General features: G+C 37.5%; 1 protein-coding gene across 4 annotated transcripts in view; it reads right to left on the minus strand.

The window, feature by feature from the left end:
* The window catches only part of RBPJ (recombination signal binding protein for immunoglobulin kappa J region), a 59895-nt gene that overhangs the window by 29230 nt on the left and 13489 nt on the right, over nucleotides 1-17176 (minus strand). Inside the window, exon 1 of one of the 4 annotated variants that reach the window (XM_033060642.2) lies at nucleotides 15930-16115. The exons of 2 other annotated variants lie outside the window; for them this stretch is intronic. Coding sequence is in view for 1 of the 2 variants with exons in the window: in XM_033060638.2 (XP_032916529.2) it covers nucleotides 4166-4284 (119 nt within the window). In the remaining variant the exon portion in view is untranslated. Of the gene's footprint in view, nucleotides 1-4165; nucleotides 4475-15929; nucleotides 16116-17176 lie in introns of those variants that run through there. One more of the 4 variants, XM_033060638.2, reaches the window with a different exon arrangement.

Below are 17176 nucleotides of genomic sequence, written 5' to 3' on the forward strand. Positions count from 1 at the left end.
TCTCTGTGGTATGCATCACTGCACTGACATATCTGTAATGCAGAAAAGGTAACCAGAAAACCCAAATAGCTTTGCAGTTGGACTAGCTACCTCCTGGGTACACCCTGTGCCTCTAATTTTCCCTGGATAACAGTGAGTAGGTGTGTATTCCAACTCTCCCATACTATCTGTGTAGTCGCTGTTCTCCCCTGACAACACAGGATCATCCTATTTGACAGAGGGTCAGTAACTCTCTGACTAGACAACAGATTACCTTTAAGCAATACTCTACAAACAACATTCCTATAGATTAGCTCCCTGCTTTAATCTCTCTGCACATTGCAATTCACCACAAAAAAAAAAAAAAAAAAAAAAAAAAAAAAAAGAGGTGTTTATCTTGGAGCACAGAAGGCATGATGCACACAACACTTACTACTTGCATTGTGGTCAGCAGAGCCAATCCAAGGTGAGGACCTTAGTACACCAGAAACTGCATTAACACAAAAAAAACCTCTTTACAGACAAAACCTCATATTGCCCTAAGGAAACACATACCCTTGGAGAACTCTTGAGTGCAGCAGATACCCCTTGCACATATACTTAATTACTAAAAAGAGTTTTATTAACAAGAAATCTACACTACACAGTTGCAATTACTGAGAGAAATAAAGTTCATCTTTTCCTTTAGTCAAATCCTGAACATACAACACAGGAGAAAAGTACCAAAATTCCCATTCTTCAGAACCAGAGGTAAAGCACTGAATCACTCTGGAGATGTACAGGAAATTCTGACCTGATGCTCAGTGCAATACCTCTCAAACTCATACACCAGCTTTCCTCAGCCTCCTCCATACAAGACGAAGTTATTTATGTCACTGCAATCAACTTGTGAACACAAATAAATGCTACCCTGAGCAACATGAATCTTTCAGAGAGATAATGTACATTGGGTAAACCTTTTATTATTTTTCAATATACAGAGAGAGGTAGAATAGGAGGAAATTGCATCTTGATATTTATTTTTAAAGTCCCATTTTAACTGTTTCTAAATGAAATTCAGCTACTTTTCCTCAATAATGTTGCCTTGACAGCTGACTGATGGTTATGTACTGTAGCCATGGTGTCAAGGAATAGCCTTTTCCTGCATCATTAAAAAATAATTTCAAATATCCCATAAATATTCACCTCCCTAGCTCAACAGCAATAGTTAAAGACGCTAGAATTCAAAAATTATTAAGAATTAAATAGGAAACAGAAACATCACCATGTCATGGCATTATTCTGCCACACCCTCACAATTCTGACAACTTGCAGCAGTGGAAAAAAGTTATCTCAGAGTAATAAAAGTTAGCATGAAAGTCAGTATGAATAATCAATAATTTTTGTACGCAATTGGAGAAAAATTCCAACCTTCGGTGAGAGCATGAGAGAGAAGTGACAAACAGATGCAAAGACCTAAGAGACTGATAAAAGATATGCAAAATGTGGAAAGGAGATAGCTATTCTCTCCTGCCTCACAAAGGAATTGGGAAATGTATCTAATACCAAAATTTAATTTTTGAATGTTTTTTCCTTGCTCTACAAACACAAAACTAAGTTGTGAAACATATTGCTAGAGAATATGGAGGCTGAAAGCAGAAGTAGGCTCAAAAGATTAAACAGAAGCCTGATATAGAACTCAGATTCTATTAAGTATAATGACCTTTTACAACCTTGTTCTCAGGAAAACCTAAACTATGTTCTACCAGCAGCAAAGAAAACAGCACAAGTTAAAAAATCCCCAAACTAGTCTGCATTTATCCTGTCTTTTACATCCTTTCCTTACTCATCCATTACTGATAACCAGCAGGCATGGACCAATATGTATACTCCTATGAACCAGATATATTTCAAAGCAGCAACTGCATCAAGGATGCCAGATTTTCACATCACACTACAAAACTCAAATATACAAATAAGACAAAATGTTTTTAGAAGCATAATATGTATTTCATTTAAAGGCTCATCTGGTTTAGTTTTTCCATATGTTAGCAAACTGATGCAGAGTTGTGTACTCACAATATAACCCAAAGGACAGAAATTATCAGCAACTACTACACAGAAAAGAAGACTATTTTAAAGTTTTCTGATGTTAAGACATGAAAATGCAAGAAACACATATCTATGGTTTTGTACTACATGACATCCACTGTACAAGTTGTGACTGTTGCTATTTCAAACTTTCATATTTGTCTGGCATGTTGAAAAATGAGCCAGTTCAGATATTACAAGGTTACCTGTCAGATATGACAGAGACTGCACCACTTCTCTTGTGTAGGTTTTAACTGGATTTCCCTGTTCTGGAATTTCTTTATGTATTCAGTATTTCTATTTCTCCTTTCTTTCATCTTGAAAATATGCAGAACGATGAATAACAAAAATGGACAGGAGAGGAAACTACAAATGTATCATAGTTCTATTCCTGCAGTGGTTATTAGATAAATATATGTACTTTGAAGTCCTAATTACAAGTAATGTATCTGAATGTTCACCAAGTTGCTTTAATTTCTTGGGTTTTAAAAATTTTACTATCCAAGACTAAGTGCTTTTTCAGCTGTCTTATATTGGGATTCTAGACAAATAGTCAAGTTGCTGTTTCATTCACACCAGTTCAAGTTCTATTCTAATAGTACATCCTAACACACTGTACTGGAAACATGAGTGAGAGCATTAATCACACCATAATCACTTGCTATTGGAGCAAGTTATACTTGTCCTAACAATTCTTTTCCCAGTCCTGTTTATTTTTTTTCCAACCACCAGTTAGTATTCTATTATTTCCTGTGTTTTGTCTTCTGATGCTTTGCATAAATTATTTCACTTCCACACTTTGCACCATAGGCATAACTCTTTCTTCAACATCATGTCCCAAATAATTCTTCTCAAGTCCATACTTATCATTAAGCAAGTCCCAGTTTGCCATTTAAAATTCTTGTCCCCATTCACAGAAATGTAAGGAAACACTCTCTCCCCTTTTCTCTCTTTACTGTCCTTCAAGTGAGTGTGGAAGTTAACAATTGAAATAATACTAATCTTATCAGTACAGTAGATAGTTTTTACTCAAACTTTTAATATTCTCAGGTTAGGTAAACACATGGCACAATATACAGGGTAAGTTTCAAATGTTTTCAGACAATGCAGAGTGTGAAATCCTATTTGGAATTCCTTACTCAGATACAGTCTGTACTGTAATTTTCTGTAGTTGCAGCAATACAAATTTTCAATGTTTTCAGCATCTAGGAGTAGTTGTATGCCTTTACATGCCATTTTTTCTTTTTAATATATATATATATATATATAGTCTTATTTTCTGGACATAAATGATTTGGTTCAGTTTTTTTATTCAATGGTTCTATATGTCAAGTCAACTTTAGCTGGGAAAATAAATAAATGAAAATTAACCAAAACAGTTCTGCCATTTGCAAGTAAAAGAATTATGAAAAAAGAAAATCTCTACAAAGATCACATGCTATCCTATCTTCAAGTCTGACTGAAGATCTATGGTCACTGAACTCCTCTAGCATCCTCCCTGGAATATGAACTTCACATTTTTCCGGTACTGGTCTTCAGCCAAGAACATCCTTTTAACAGTCCCTGAGAAAGACCATTCACCTTTATGTACTGATCACAGAAGCTTTACAAAAAATATTTCCACAACATACAAACAGAGTTAAACTTCAGCAATTAGGTATTGTATCTTCACTTGGCCTACGGACTGACACAATTTTTGGCATCTAGTCAAAATAGCATGATCTTACTGTAAATGGTCTCCAGAGAAGCAAAATGCAAAAGGGAGTTGTCAAATTTGACTACAGCAGTAACAACAGCTGAGCAGAAAGCAATCGGGTTGGAGAGGCCAACATGGGGGAGCAGCAGAAAACAGTGTGGACTAGGAATGGGAAGACATGAGCTTTTGCAAACTACGACTTGCTAAATTAAAAACATGGACCTGAGACCACTATGGGATTAAATGGGGCACCAGAAAAACCTGTGGCAAGACAAAACATTCAGATTTAACTCCACAATATACAAAGTGTAGTAAAATACATTACAGTTACTGTTTTCTGTGTCCATTTTTTTGTGACAGAAGTTTCCCTGGTGTCTTAAAAATTTCAACACTGAAAATAAAAGTAAATACTTTGCTTACCCTGAAGAATCCAACAGCACAGTATCCAAAACCAGGCTACTCAGAAGGGCGGTAGATGCCCCATCCTTGGGAACATTCACTGGACAGGGTTTTGAGCAACCTGATCTGACTGAAGACATCCCTGCTCATTGCAGGGTATTTAGACTCCATGACCTTTAGAGGTTCTTTTCAAAATAAGTATCCATGTGTTGGGATCTCTACTGCCTTTCTGCCTTACACAAGTATGAAGAGATCACATGGTGCTTTGCTGCCCCATAGGTAATTAAAACACCCAGCTGCATAATTCCCCCTCACTGTCTGATGGGTGAAGAGAAAAACATGAATAAAGAGCAAGAAAACCTGTATGCTGAGATATTTAACATAAAAAGCAGAAGTGGAAGTAGAGAAAAACAAAGTGAAACCAGCCACTCACCACTACCCATGATCAATACCAAGCCACTTCCTAAGCAAGAGCTGGGCAACCTCTCTAAAGCACACCCCGTTCCAGTTTACTGCTGAGCGTAACGCTATATGGCATGCAGTATCTTCAGTTTGGTTCAGTATCTTTTGTTTGGGTCACCTGCCTGGTTATATCCCTCCCAGTGTTTGCACCCTCCTCAGTCATTGTGGGGGGACAGACATTGGGCACAGCGAGAAAGAGAGAAGGCCTTGATGTTGTACAAACACCATTCAGAAAGAGCTAACATATCAGTGTGTTATCAACACTGTTCTGGTCACAAAGAACAGGGCACCATAACAGCTGCTATGAAGAAAACTAATTCTGTCCTAGCCAGTACAATAAGAAAAATGGCTGATTCCTCCATGGGAAACAAATGTCAGATTTTAAAAAGGCAAAGAGTGCCTGTTCATTGAAAAAGTTTCACCCCTAAATAATTTCCAACTGGAACCTACCCACTTGCTGGTGCTTTTGACTGATTTAGCAAAGCCTAACATAATTCCTGAACAGCAAACTCAATTCTTTATTAGTCCTGTTATATCACAGTACATATCACAGTATTTGCTGCAGAACATGTTAGAAGAACTCTTCAATAAGCTACAAAAGATGACTATAATACCTCAATATGGATTTTGGAAAAAATCCCCAGACAAGTGTCACAAAGAAACTGGCCTAGAAGGAACTTAACCTCACACTGTTCAGTTCAATGGTTTCAGTTCCATCCCAGAGCACAAATGTCTCAACATTATAATAAATAAGATATGGAAATCACTAATTTACAGCAGTATAAAACCCAGAGTATTAAACACAGAAATTAAATATGCAATAGAGTGATTAAGGAAAGTTTTAACTTCCTTAGAGGAGATCCAAGGGAAACAATGCTTGAAACAGGAGGAGTCTAATAAAAAACCTCCAGATTTTTATATAGTCTTTGGCAATGTCTCTGACTACATTATGCAATTCAGAAAGAAATAACTCAAGAAAATTCCGCCTCTGCTCTCCAACAGCATGAAGTGACAATGAAGTTTGGTGTGAGGCTCAAGTTAAGTCCCAACATTTCTAATGCCTATCAAATGGCTGGTATCCCACAAACCATTATGTGTGATAGGATTGGGGAAGAAGAAATACTGCCATTTCAGCTGCTCTTTAAGTGTATTTCAGTCAGGAGTGCAGCAAAAGAAATTCCTGTGCTTCACTTAACTCTAGTTCTAAAAACAGTGTCAGCTGTCAGGGTGCAATCTTTTCCTAGACCTCTTACAAAGTCATCTAACTTGTGAATGAACAAGAAGAGTTTGTTACTCAACAGTCAGACAAAAGCCTTTTAAAGAAAGAAATTAAAATAAGGTAAGTAATTTACAGGTATTTTTTTATCATTCTCCCTCAGCTTTAAAATAACTGCTATGTCAAGCGTTTGTTCAGCTCTTAGCACCAGATAACCAGACCCTTGTGTATCCGGTTCTATTACTTTCTACCATGAGAAATGAAAATACTTCTCAAAAAATTAATTTCAAGTTACTTTGTGATCTGTTACCACAAACTCACTATACTACAAGCTTACCAGTATGGGATCTCAAGGGTTTACTTGGCCTACTGAGGTTACCTAAGGTCCAGTAAAGTGAAATAATCAGGTTTCCATTCAAAGTTTGAGGATCAATACAAAAGTATTCTTTTTCAGCCTCTAACAGAGACATCATCTGAGAAAAGCTGAAAGAGATAGATTTAAGCAGCATGCTGGGACTTTTTCTTTTGTCTATCCTCTGACCATTTCCAGCTTCATTTTGCTTACCACGGAAAAATTAGTGAAGAACTGAAAAAGCACTGATGAAAACAGCTCGTATTTATGGACTTTTAACATGCTTAAAATTAGCAAAGCCAACATATGCAACAGTGCTCACATACAGAGCACACTAATTAATTCTCAGAAGTGATCCCTTAATTTGGCTATTTGCTAGAAACACTTCCTTGGGACCGAACAGCATACAACAACCTACATGGTAAGACTCAGCCACTCCACAGCAGACTTGCTTTGGTTTTGCAGATTTCTACATTTAGGATAACATGTCACATCAACTGCAAAAGCAGGTGTACATTTTAAAACACAGGCTATTCTGTTAATGTAGGTATGTATACTTTTCTGCGCACAGATTTTGGTGAAGACAAGATTTAAATACTGAAAATATTTCTGTGCATTCACCTATACAACCATAGTCTATTACAAACATTTTAGAACACAGCTCCCAAGAGAAATGATCATCTGTAACTAGAAAACATTTTCCCATCTGGTGGTTTCACAGACCTGAAGAGAAGTCCTACATATTAAAAAAAAAGGGCCATTTATGAGCCAGCATGAGCTGGCATATAAAGACCACCACATTTCATTTCATACGGTGGTTGGATCCACATCACTTTAAATATGTTTCCTGTTGGAGGTAACTGCTGGATTTGATTTCTACAAGTGCATCTTTTTCCACACTGACATCCTTTATTTTTAAATAAATCTGAAAATAGCACACTGTTATGATATGTCAATGCTAAAAATACAGAGCTCAAAAGAGTGATGATCTACAGATTTTAAACATGATTAAAAAGTCAAAACACCTTAAGGACACAATTTCTAAGAGACTAATGTAAAAGACATACAATTGTATACAAGAATTCCTTGAAATTGGAGTAAACACAAGCAACTACCTATGCTCAAACAGAACATTTCACATTGATCTTTTACATGGATGAAGATACTGAATAAATGAACCATACCAATGACTAAAAAAGCCTTCAGAAGGAAAATTCTATCTTCTCCAAAACAAAAATGGGTTCAATATACACAAGTCTGATTATAGGAAACAGAAACACTTGTATTACCAGTAACATCCAGCACTAAACAACTTCCACACTGGAAACACAAACTAAAGAACTAAAATAAACAAGCTAATATTGTCAAAAGAAAGGACAGATGATTAAGTAATTCTTACCCACTCTATACTCCACAGCCTACAATTCCAACACAACCTTCACTCTTCATAAAGTTCTGAGCAGATCAGCATTTCTCAGGCAGCTCCCCCTCCACATCCCAAAGATTTTTGCCCTCCACTGATTTTTGTAGGTTATTGTAACTTAATGCCATACAATCTAAAGTGACCCAGCATACCCTGTGCTCCTAACTATCTGCATAGGATCATAGAGTAAGGAGTCTTTAAATCTTCAGACCACTCACACCCTAAATACTGTTGTCTTGCTCTTCTATAATATCACAGAGCTGAAGTACAGAAACTGGTGAAGAAATGGCACCTATCTTCCCCTGTTGCTCCTTGCAGACACAGCTATTTCCACAAGCATGATCCTCCTGAGGCTGATAAAATCAACAAATTGACTGTCAGCTTCCAGTTCACCCATCACAGGCGGGTTCATCCTTCAGGATCAACACAAAGCACTAACAGTCACATGTAGTCAACAACTCACTCTCACTTTTGCCTGCCAGCAGCACATCAGCCCTGCTTCTCATTAGGGTGTCTACTGTAACAAATACACTGTAACAAATACTGCTATAGGGACTTTGTCCTGAAGGTTAGAGTTGAATTAAAAATTTTTAAAAATAAGTACAGTTTTCATATTCACATACAAAGAACCAATCTCAGCCAACTTGCTTTGAAACACTATTGACACAAGGTACCCTTTTTCTCATCCATCCTACAAAAGGAGATAAAATTAATTAAAACCACACCAATCAAGAATGTCTAACTGACATGAACAATAGATTTCTGCTACTCCCCAAGTCCCTTTCTCCTCTGTAAAGAGTGAATGATGGGTGGTCCAACTGCACTGTGACTCTTTGGAAGCAAGGGGCACAGCAGCCCCTGAAATTACAAAACCAGAAAGTTTTTGATCAATACACAAAACATTCCCTCTCTTCAACAACAACAACAAAAAAAAGACCCACCTGCTCCAGGGTGAATGCCACCAACCATTCACTATCACATCTTTGTACTGCATGATTCTGTACTGCCCCTGACTATACTTAAAGAATTTAAGTTCTCCAACACAGGGAGCATGTTATGTGCTTGAAACAAGTCTTCCACTCTACAGCACCGTACACACTTTTGGCACTATATCAAATAATACTGACAAAAATACAATAGAAAAAGCTCTGCTTCACTTAGTCACGCCCTCTCACTGCAAGTCACTGGTTCAATTAGAAACTCCCTCTCCCTTTTCTGACCTGCTTTCATCCTCCCACACTCCTTTCATTATTGTCCTCTCTTTTCCAATCCCCATAAAATCACAGAACCACAGCTGCAATTTAAATAAAGCTTGCACTGTATCAGTAAGCAGACTCACTTTTAAACAATTTATAGAAAGCAAACAAATTTAATTTTTTATAGCAGTCTACCTAGATTTGGAAAAAACTCCATGCAATAATCACTATACTTGCATATGACTCTAAAAGTCAAAGGTCTTGTCCAAACAGGACATAATTTTAATCAAGACAGCAATCACACAACTCTGCCACACTAAGTGAGGCAAGGAAGTCAGTAATGATAGCTTGTTTAATGAGGAAGTGCCTAAACATACATCCGGAGATGAGTTTTCCCCGCTTTTACTTTTAGCTGTAGGTATCTGCAGCAAGAAGCTAGTAATCCAAAGTTCTCAGGTACACTAAAGAACTCAGATACTATCAACATAAAGGATAAAGACATTAAAATGTTGGAGGGGTATAGAATGCAAGAAACATAGTAAAACATTACCCATTTTATTATGATTCCTTTATATTCACATGCTATTATTTCTTTTTCATTAATTGCCTTATAACATTGGCTCAAACATTTAGTGGAAACTGCAGACTGGGACACATGTACCTTAGCAACTGAACACGTTATTAGCTTGAAAACCAGCATGCCAACAGAATCCCATCCCTAAAACAGTACTATTGTAACTACATTGGGAATGAACTTACTGGTTTCATCTTCATCCATTCAAACCAAAAGAGAGTGGATACCTGGAAAAACCTGACTACGAAAATAATGGTGACACATAAAATGAGTCTGGAGCATGATTCTACACAAAACAACTCAGTCACAGATTTCATTGACAATGACTTTGCTCAGCTTCTGATTATTAGAGCTCTTCTTGTCCATCTGACACAGCAAATTTTCCTCAGGATCTCACCTTGCACATCACCTTTGAATACATACTTCACAAGCAAACTTGACTTTTATTTCCTAAGAAACTGATTATATACCCCCTATTAAACCATAATTTAAGTATCAGCAAGTCTTTAAAAAACAAGCAGTGATTACCTTGCAAAAAATTAAATTTCTAAATATGGCAAGAACAGAGCTATGGAGTACCAAACCAGTGATTTTTAGAGTTACTACTGGCTCATAACTGCACATAAGATTTAGTCAGAAGAAATTTTTTTTAGAAGCATGAGGGTAAAACCACTAAGTGTCCTGATTATTATCTGTTGCCTGATTACTTAAAAAAAGTCACAAGTTAGGTATAAGAGGAGACCTTTTTCAACCACTTTCCTGCCAATACAGGAACCCAGCGCTACAGTATAGTACCTAAAAATTTGTTCAACCTTCATTTCAGTGGCTGAATCTCTGCAGCATTCAAAGAACAGTTTCTGCTCTCTAAATATAATTTCCATCCTTAACTGGAAGATAAGCACTGATATTCTGTGCAGAAGATAACTTTAACAAAAGTGAATAAAAAGAAGGACAAAAAGTTAAGGTTCATGGTTTTCTTTGAACCACCACCATTCACTGTAATACCAAAAATATATAACAGAAGTGAATGATTTTATAAGGAAGTGGTAAAGAACCATACTGAATTTGCAAAGGCAGAAGATTCTCAAAAAGCCAGACTAACCTCACTAACCATAAAGGCAAATAGGTATTTCTTTGGAACACTCCTTAAAGAGATAACGGGTTCTTGATGGGGACAGTCCTTGGTCAGCTTCAAAATCTCTAACCACCACTCTAATAAAGTAATAGAATAATCACTCTTCCATGTCCTTTTCCTTACCCTATACCCTCATAAACAAAGGAGCTTTATTGCTGCAGCAACTGCTTCCTATGAGCAGAAAAACAAGGAGAATGGCCTAATCTGTCTCTAAGGGGCTTACTGTCCCTGCTCCAAGCTCCTCAACTCGCTTCCTATGCACCACCTGCAGTGCTCAGACCTTCAAAAGGAGCTAAGTCAGTCCATCAATCTGGCACACCACCAATACACGGGAAAGCAGGAGACAGGGAAACCAGTCATGTTGATTGCAGAAAGCTGTTTGGTCACCTCAGCAAGCTCAACTTCAACAGAAGCCAAAAATGATTATTAAGAGCAGCTAAGGAAGCCTGTAACTCTCAAGGGAATGAACTATAATTCAAGAAAACACACAGAGGAATTCAGTACAGAAAATGACTTGCAAAATGCAAGTCTTAAGTAAAATTAAAAGATCTTACCAAGAGACTAACATCCTCAGTCAAAGTTTAGCTTAGGATACCTGTAAGACTCTCACCCCAACTGCAGTCAGAACTTAATACAAAGTGACAGCTAAGTAAACTGACATCTCCAAGGTTTAAGCAGACCAACTCTGACAAGTCTTGCTGTGACAGTTTAAGTCACCACTGTCTCAAATGCCTTTCCCACCTCTCTGCTAGGTCAGGACAAGCAAACGTGCCTGTATCACAGCTGCTCCAGTTCACAGTTGGACTGTGGCTTCAGAGGCAGCTGAGCTGATTTGTCACTGCCAAACAGGTCTTGCTTGCCAGTTACCCCCAGCTGCACTAACCTAACCTCAAACACCAAATTCCAGCACTTGTCAGACCCTTCCACAGATAAATTCAAATCAGTAACCCAGAAAAAAAAAAACATCCTTTTGGGGAAGCCAGGGGAAAGGGGAAAGGGGAAAGGGGAAAGGGGAAAGGGGAAAGGGGAAAGGGGAAAGGGGAAAGGGGAAAGGGGAAAGGGGAAAGGGGAAAGGGGAAAGGGGAAAGGGGAAAGGGGAAAGGGGAAAGGGGAAAGGGGAAAGGGGAAAGGGGAAAGGGGAAAGGGGAAAGGGGAAAGGGGAAAGGGGAAAGGGGAAAGGGGAAAGGGGAAAGGGGAAAGGGGAAAGGGGAAAGGGGATTTCATTGATTCAGTCACAAACTCAGTGAATGCCAGCACCATCCCACTGTGATCAACAGGCACACTCAGGAGAATGTGACCACCTACTTCAGTAGCAGGGCAGTTTGAAATGTGGTGCACTCCTATTTTCAATTTAAACCCACTTAACAGTATTGCAAATAATGTTAATAATAATAACAATAATAGCAAAAAGCCAACAAATCCCAGTTCATACACTCCCTTAACTGGTCTTGTTTTAGGAACTGTAAGCTGTGACAGCAGTGCCTAGCTCTCTAAAACAAGTTTCAAAGAGACATTTTAAAGTATCTTACCTGTAATTTCACACTTCTACAAAACACCTCTAAGAAATGGGGACAATTCCTTATCATCTCCCTCCTCAGTCACTTTCAGTCAACTTTTTTATACAATATATGATTTTTTTAAACACAGTATTATTACAGTATGTACCCTCTCCTTTTATTCCCTTTCTTCCTCCAACTTCTATACTGTGAGCCTCCAAAATGCAATATGGAAGCAGCTCCTAATTTTCAATAAAAGTAAATTGCTAGAGTTCTATAAGCTTATTGCTCTGAACTATGTCTCACCCACTGATCCTAGAGTTGTAAAACAATTCAAAAATTGGATCAGTATGCAAGCAGCGAATAGGTTATCAGCACTTAAGCAGGTTGCCATGCAAACAGTAATTTCCAAATTGGTAAATAAAATTTATCTCCTCAGTAGATTAAAATGATGACACAAAACCTGTGCATACACACACCTTTCAACAAAGCTGTATTTGGCACCAACCTGTGTTAAAAAATTATAGGGTTTCCTAGATATCAGATGTTTTCTTGCATCACCCAGGAATTACGTGGTTACACCAACATTAACTGGGCGCAGTTGCAAAATGAGCTGTCAGTATCCTAGAATTAATCAATCTCAAGTGTATTGTTTCGTAATTAAGCTTATGAATACATCATCCCATGAATATAAAAACAGCAGCAATAAACACATCCCAGAAAAGAATGAGAATTAGAAGGCTCTTTTTCAACTTTCTAGGACAACTATGTCAGTTGGAGACCATTCTTCACCGTTAGGCTTTTTCCCTATGATTGTGCTGAAGGTCTCTAATTGGGAAGCATTTAATATAAGCAAATTATTCTTAAATCTTTAAAGTCATATAACTTGCACAGACAGCAAAATTAGGTAATATTCCATCTACAGTTTACAAACCTGGATTTTAAGATAAATAGTTGTTTTAAAAGATTTGGAAGTCTTGGACTTTTTGTCACTGTTGTTGAATTAATTTACAGATACATTCTAAGTTTCTAAGATATTAAATTTTACTGCAGCTACAGAAGCATATATAAACAATAGAGCATTCCAACATAGGAAAGCCAGAAATTCATATTCCCATTTTAAAAAATACTTGACTTGAAGGAGAAAGACAAAAATAGAATAAGTACAACAAAAACTATTGCTGTTAAATTTTCTGTTAAAACTACTTTCTGTTAAAATTTTTTAAGCTAGAAACTCCTCCTGATTACTGCTAGTTATAATTGTAAAACTAAAATATTTAGGAAAAAATTGCTAGAGAAATACAATCTCCACAATGCCTACCATCAAGGATGATAATACTTTTAACTACTGTTATGGTAACTGGGTCAATGATCCCTGTACAAGATAATTAAACAGACACTCCAATAATAAACATTTACTCCTCCTTATCACAGTACATTTACAATAACCATATGAAAAGATTAGATTACATGGCTGGAATGTCAGTAAGCTAACACCTTATCATCCTTTTTTCTGGTATTATAGTTCTCTTGCATAGTCACACATGCTCCTATTGTGCCCTAACAGCTTTTACTGTTTTTTTTTTACTGTTTTTTGGTTGTTGTTGTTTTGGGTGGGTTTTTTCTGTAGTGGCATTTTTATAAGTAAAAAAATCCTGAAGAGCAAAAATGCAAAGCAGTTAATACTGTCCATTTTTTAAAATGGAAATTGTGTGAATCATATTTAATTCAAGGAGGCTTGCTTTTCAGGTTTGTCAAGTTTAAACCCCACACAGATGCAAATTACTGGTAAAACTTCTCCCTGCATCTTAATGAGGTACACTATAAACCATGAAGCCAATTTGAAAACAAGAATGGTTTTTTTGAGACAAACTTTACTTAACAGAGGTATTCTAAGTATTTAAGGAACCAGTATTTAAAAAAAAAAAAATAATTACCCAACAGCACTTAACTTCTGCATGATCTTGAACCTGTGACTGCTACAAACATAGTTTCCCAGAATAATGCCTGTGCTGGCACAACTTTTTGCAAGGATTTTACACCATGAAAAGCGTGCCTAAGCAGTGTTGTGAAGGCTCCCAACTGCTGAGCTCTGAACCCAACCTCTTTTCAAAACACTGTCTCATCCTTCCAAGTACATTCATGCCAGAAGGGAATGTAAATTGTCAAAAGCACTAAGCAATCAAATTTGTCATTTCAGTCAGCAGCTACCAACCCTGTCGAGAGTACCTTGACCAGCTAAAAATGATTACCAACACAGGACTAACATGTATGTACTATGTGAAACATGCCAGTCTATAGAGAGATGTCCTTCCTGAAATTTCTGCCCACTGCTGCCTCAAACAGGGCAGACTGAACTCTCCAAAACAGAAGAAAAAATTGATAAACGCAATCATTAAAGTTCAACCATCAGACAGATAACCTGAACTATGGAATGAAAATATGCAGACGGCCAGGCAGCCAAGATAAAGGAAGACAAAAGTCTCCTTCGAAAGAAAATCAAGGGATAACCTATATCAGAAACAGAGCAGGTTTAGTACTGTATTAGTACAATTAATAAATTGATTAGCCATCCTTACAATAACTTAGAAGCCCATAAATTAGTTTTAACTAAGTTTAAAAAGAAGAAAAGAACATTTAAAGAAAATTAAGTTGCTATGAGCTTTATGAGAACTGGAAGCTGGATAGACATTTCCAATGTCATCAAAAAAGACTAAGCAGAATTTAGAAATTACTGTTTCACAGCTGATCACTTTGCATATGCCATTTGGTTGGACAGTAGGTTTATGCCTTAGATCTATTACCACCACACTTTGCCCACTAGGGATGAAGGAGTTCATGGTATTGTCCAGTAAAGTTTCATCACCATACAAGGTACAAGTGTACAGGATACAGAAGTTCTTTAGTCCTATCATTTATAGAACAACTTACGAGGCTAAAACCCCACAAACCTGTTACATGACAAGAGAACATACACAAAATGCAGTTTAAACAAACGAAGAAAATTCAGAGTATGAGTTTTAAACTGCTTAAATTCTCTTACATGGTTGTGGGAAAGATTAAATACTGTGAAGACAGCATTCATATTGAATACAGTATGTCACCTATATACTGCTCACCTGGTTGTAAGAAACAGAGAAACCATTTACTCTATGATCAAATTGTAAACAGAGAGTGTTCTGAATTTCTAGTGACAATAACATATCATGAAATGCAACTTAACTGCTGAGTTACACACAATTTTAGGGCCCCTGCCTTAAGTGGATTTTTAAACAAAAAAAGCCTATGAGTTGCATACTGGATTTACTTATAACTATAAACATCTTGGAACAGGTATCAAGTTGCTATATTTACTAGCCTGAAAAAAAGTCAGGTAAAACATTCTGGCGAGTTAAAGATAAACACCAGAAAAGTGTAGCAATGTGTAATGTGTAATTTTTTTAAATTTTATTTACCCAGTGGTTCACAGGTTGTTGTAATAATTTGGTGTGCTAAGTTAGCTACCATATTTGCTATGACAGCGTCTAGCTTTTCAGATAGATGGTATTGCTATGGGGCAGGGGGAGGACTGCCGGACTACTTGTATGACAAGAAAGGTAGTGGGAGAAGTGAAACGTGAGCGACAGGTTTGGAAGCCTGAGGTATTTTTCACTTCTGTTTTTTATTTTTCCATACACAGGGGAAACTCCCTTGGGGGGAGAGAAATAACAACTTCTCTACAGTTGAATAAAAGAATATGTGTAAAACTGACAAGCCACTCAATGTTTCCTTACCACAATAAACAAAAACACAAAGAATCAGACAAAAAACTTTAACAATGAGATAACAAAATCTACTTTTCCCACCACCACAATTTCTTCAATGTCTGTGCAGCAGTAGAAAATTCAAGAGACAATTGACTCCACACACATATACATACATCATTATCTACCTTCAGAGAGTTCATTCTGTTCCCCAGCTCCAGACCAGCACCCATCCTTTCTTTTCCATTCCCTTTTGCTATTACGAAGTGAGCCAAAGATGAGGAAGAAGGACGGAGTTAAGAAAATCCACCAAGATGTGCAGGGCCTTCTGCTCCCACTGCTAGTGGATGCATGGGTTATTCAGGCCAAGGCTCTAGCAATCCACTTCTCCATTTCCAGCAGCAGGATTAATGGACAGCTGAAGGAGAGTAAGAACCACACAAGCCAAAATGGTACCTCCTCTGAACATTCTCCCATCTGTGACTATTTTCAGTTCAGTGCAAGGAAAACCCAAGGCAACTTTACATCATTAATATGATCAGCCTCAAAGAGTTGTTCCACCCCAACATTAAAATTTAATTTTAACAGATCACTGGAAAAGCCTGCAAATCACAACTCAGCAGTCACAGATGCTCACCACCAAACAAAGTGGTGTGACAGAATGCCACTTCTGTCTGAAGCTGAAACCAGCTGTCAAATGTGGCATGATAATACAAATGCTTCGTAATAAAATTAACCACAAACTTTAAGGGAAAGCATAATAAATCTCTACTAGCAATTTTTGGGGGGAGGGGAGGGTAGCAAAGGACTGGTCCTTTGAAGTTTTCAGCATCAAGTTAGTTTTCTGTGTTTTTTTTAAAAAGGAAACCATTTTCCCCAAGAGACTGGCAACTACAAAGCACGATGCCCTGGAAGAAATAAATCTTCATTAACTGCACAAACAATGCCATGACAGGCACCCAACAGCCTTTCAACTATGATCCTTTTGCTACTTACAAGATCTGGTTGGTCACACCACCACACCTTGGGACAAACCTGAAGTATACTCAACATTCAGCACACCGTTCTTCCCAAAACACAAGGAGTATAGAGAACTCCAGTTATCCTGCTGGTTTTATAATGAAAACCAGAGTCCACCCTTTAAGGTATACTACAGCCCTGTTAAAAGGACTCCCCGGACCTGCATGCCAACCAACAGCTTGCAAGCAGCTTGAGTGACAGGTTACTTACAGGAAGGACACTGCGCCAAGACCTAGGGCACTTTGAACTTAAGAGTCCTCAAGATGTTTCTAACAGCTACAATTAACTACAACACTGCAGAAAACAGATAGAATAAGCAATCAAAAGGACTGAGACAGCAAGTCAAAAGCAAGTGGACAATGCAATAAACAGCCTCAGGCAGAGAAAATGTAGTGGATTCCATTATAGATTATTT

This window comes from Catharus ustulatus, chromosome 5 (assembly GCF_009819885.2).
Source record: "Catharus ustulatus isolate bCatUst1 chromosome 5, bCatUst1.pri.v2, whole genome shotgun sequence".
In the NCBI taxonomy this organism is placed as follows: Eukaryota; Metazoa; Chordata; class Aves; order Passeriformes; family Turdidae; genus Catharus; species Catharus ustulatus.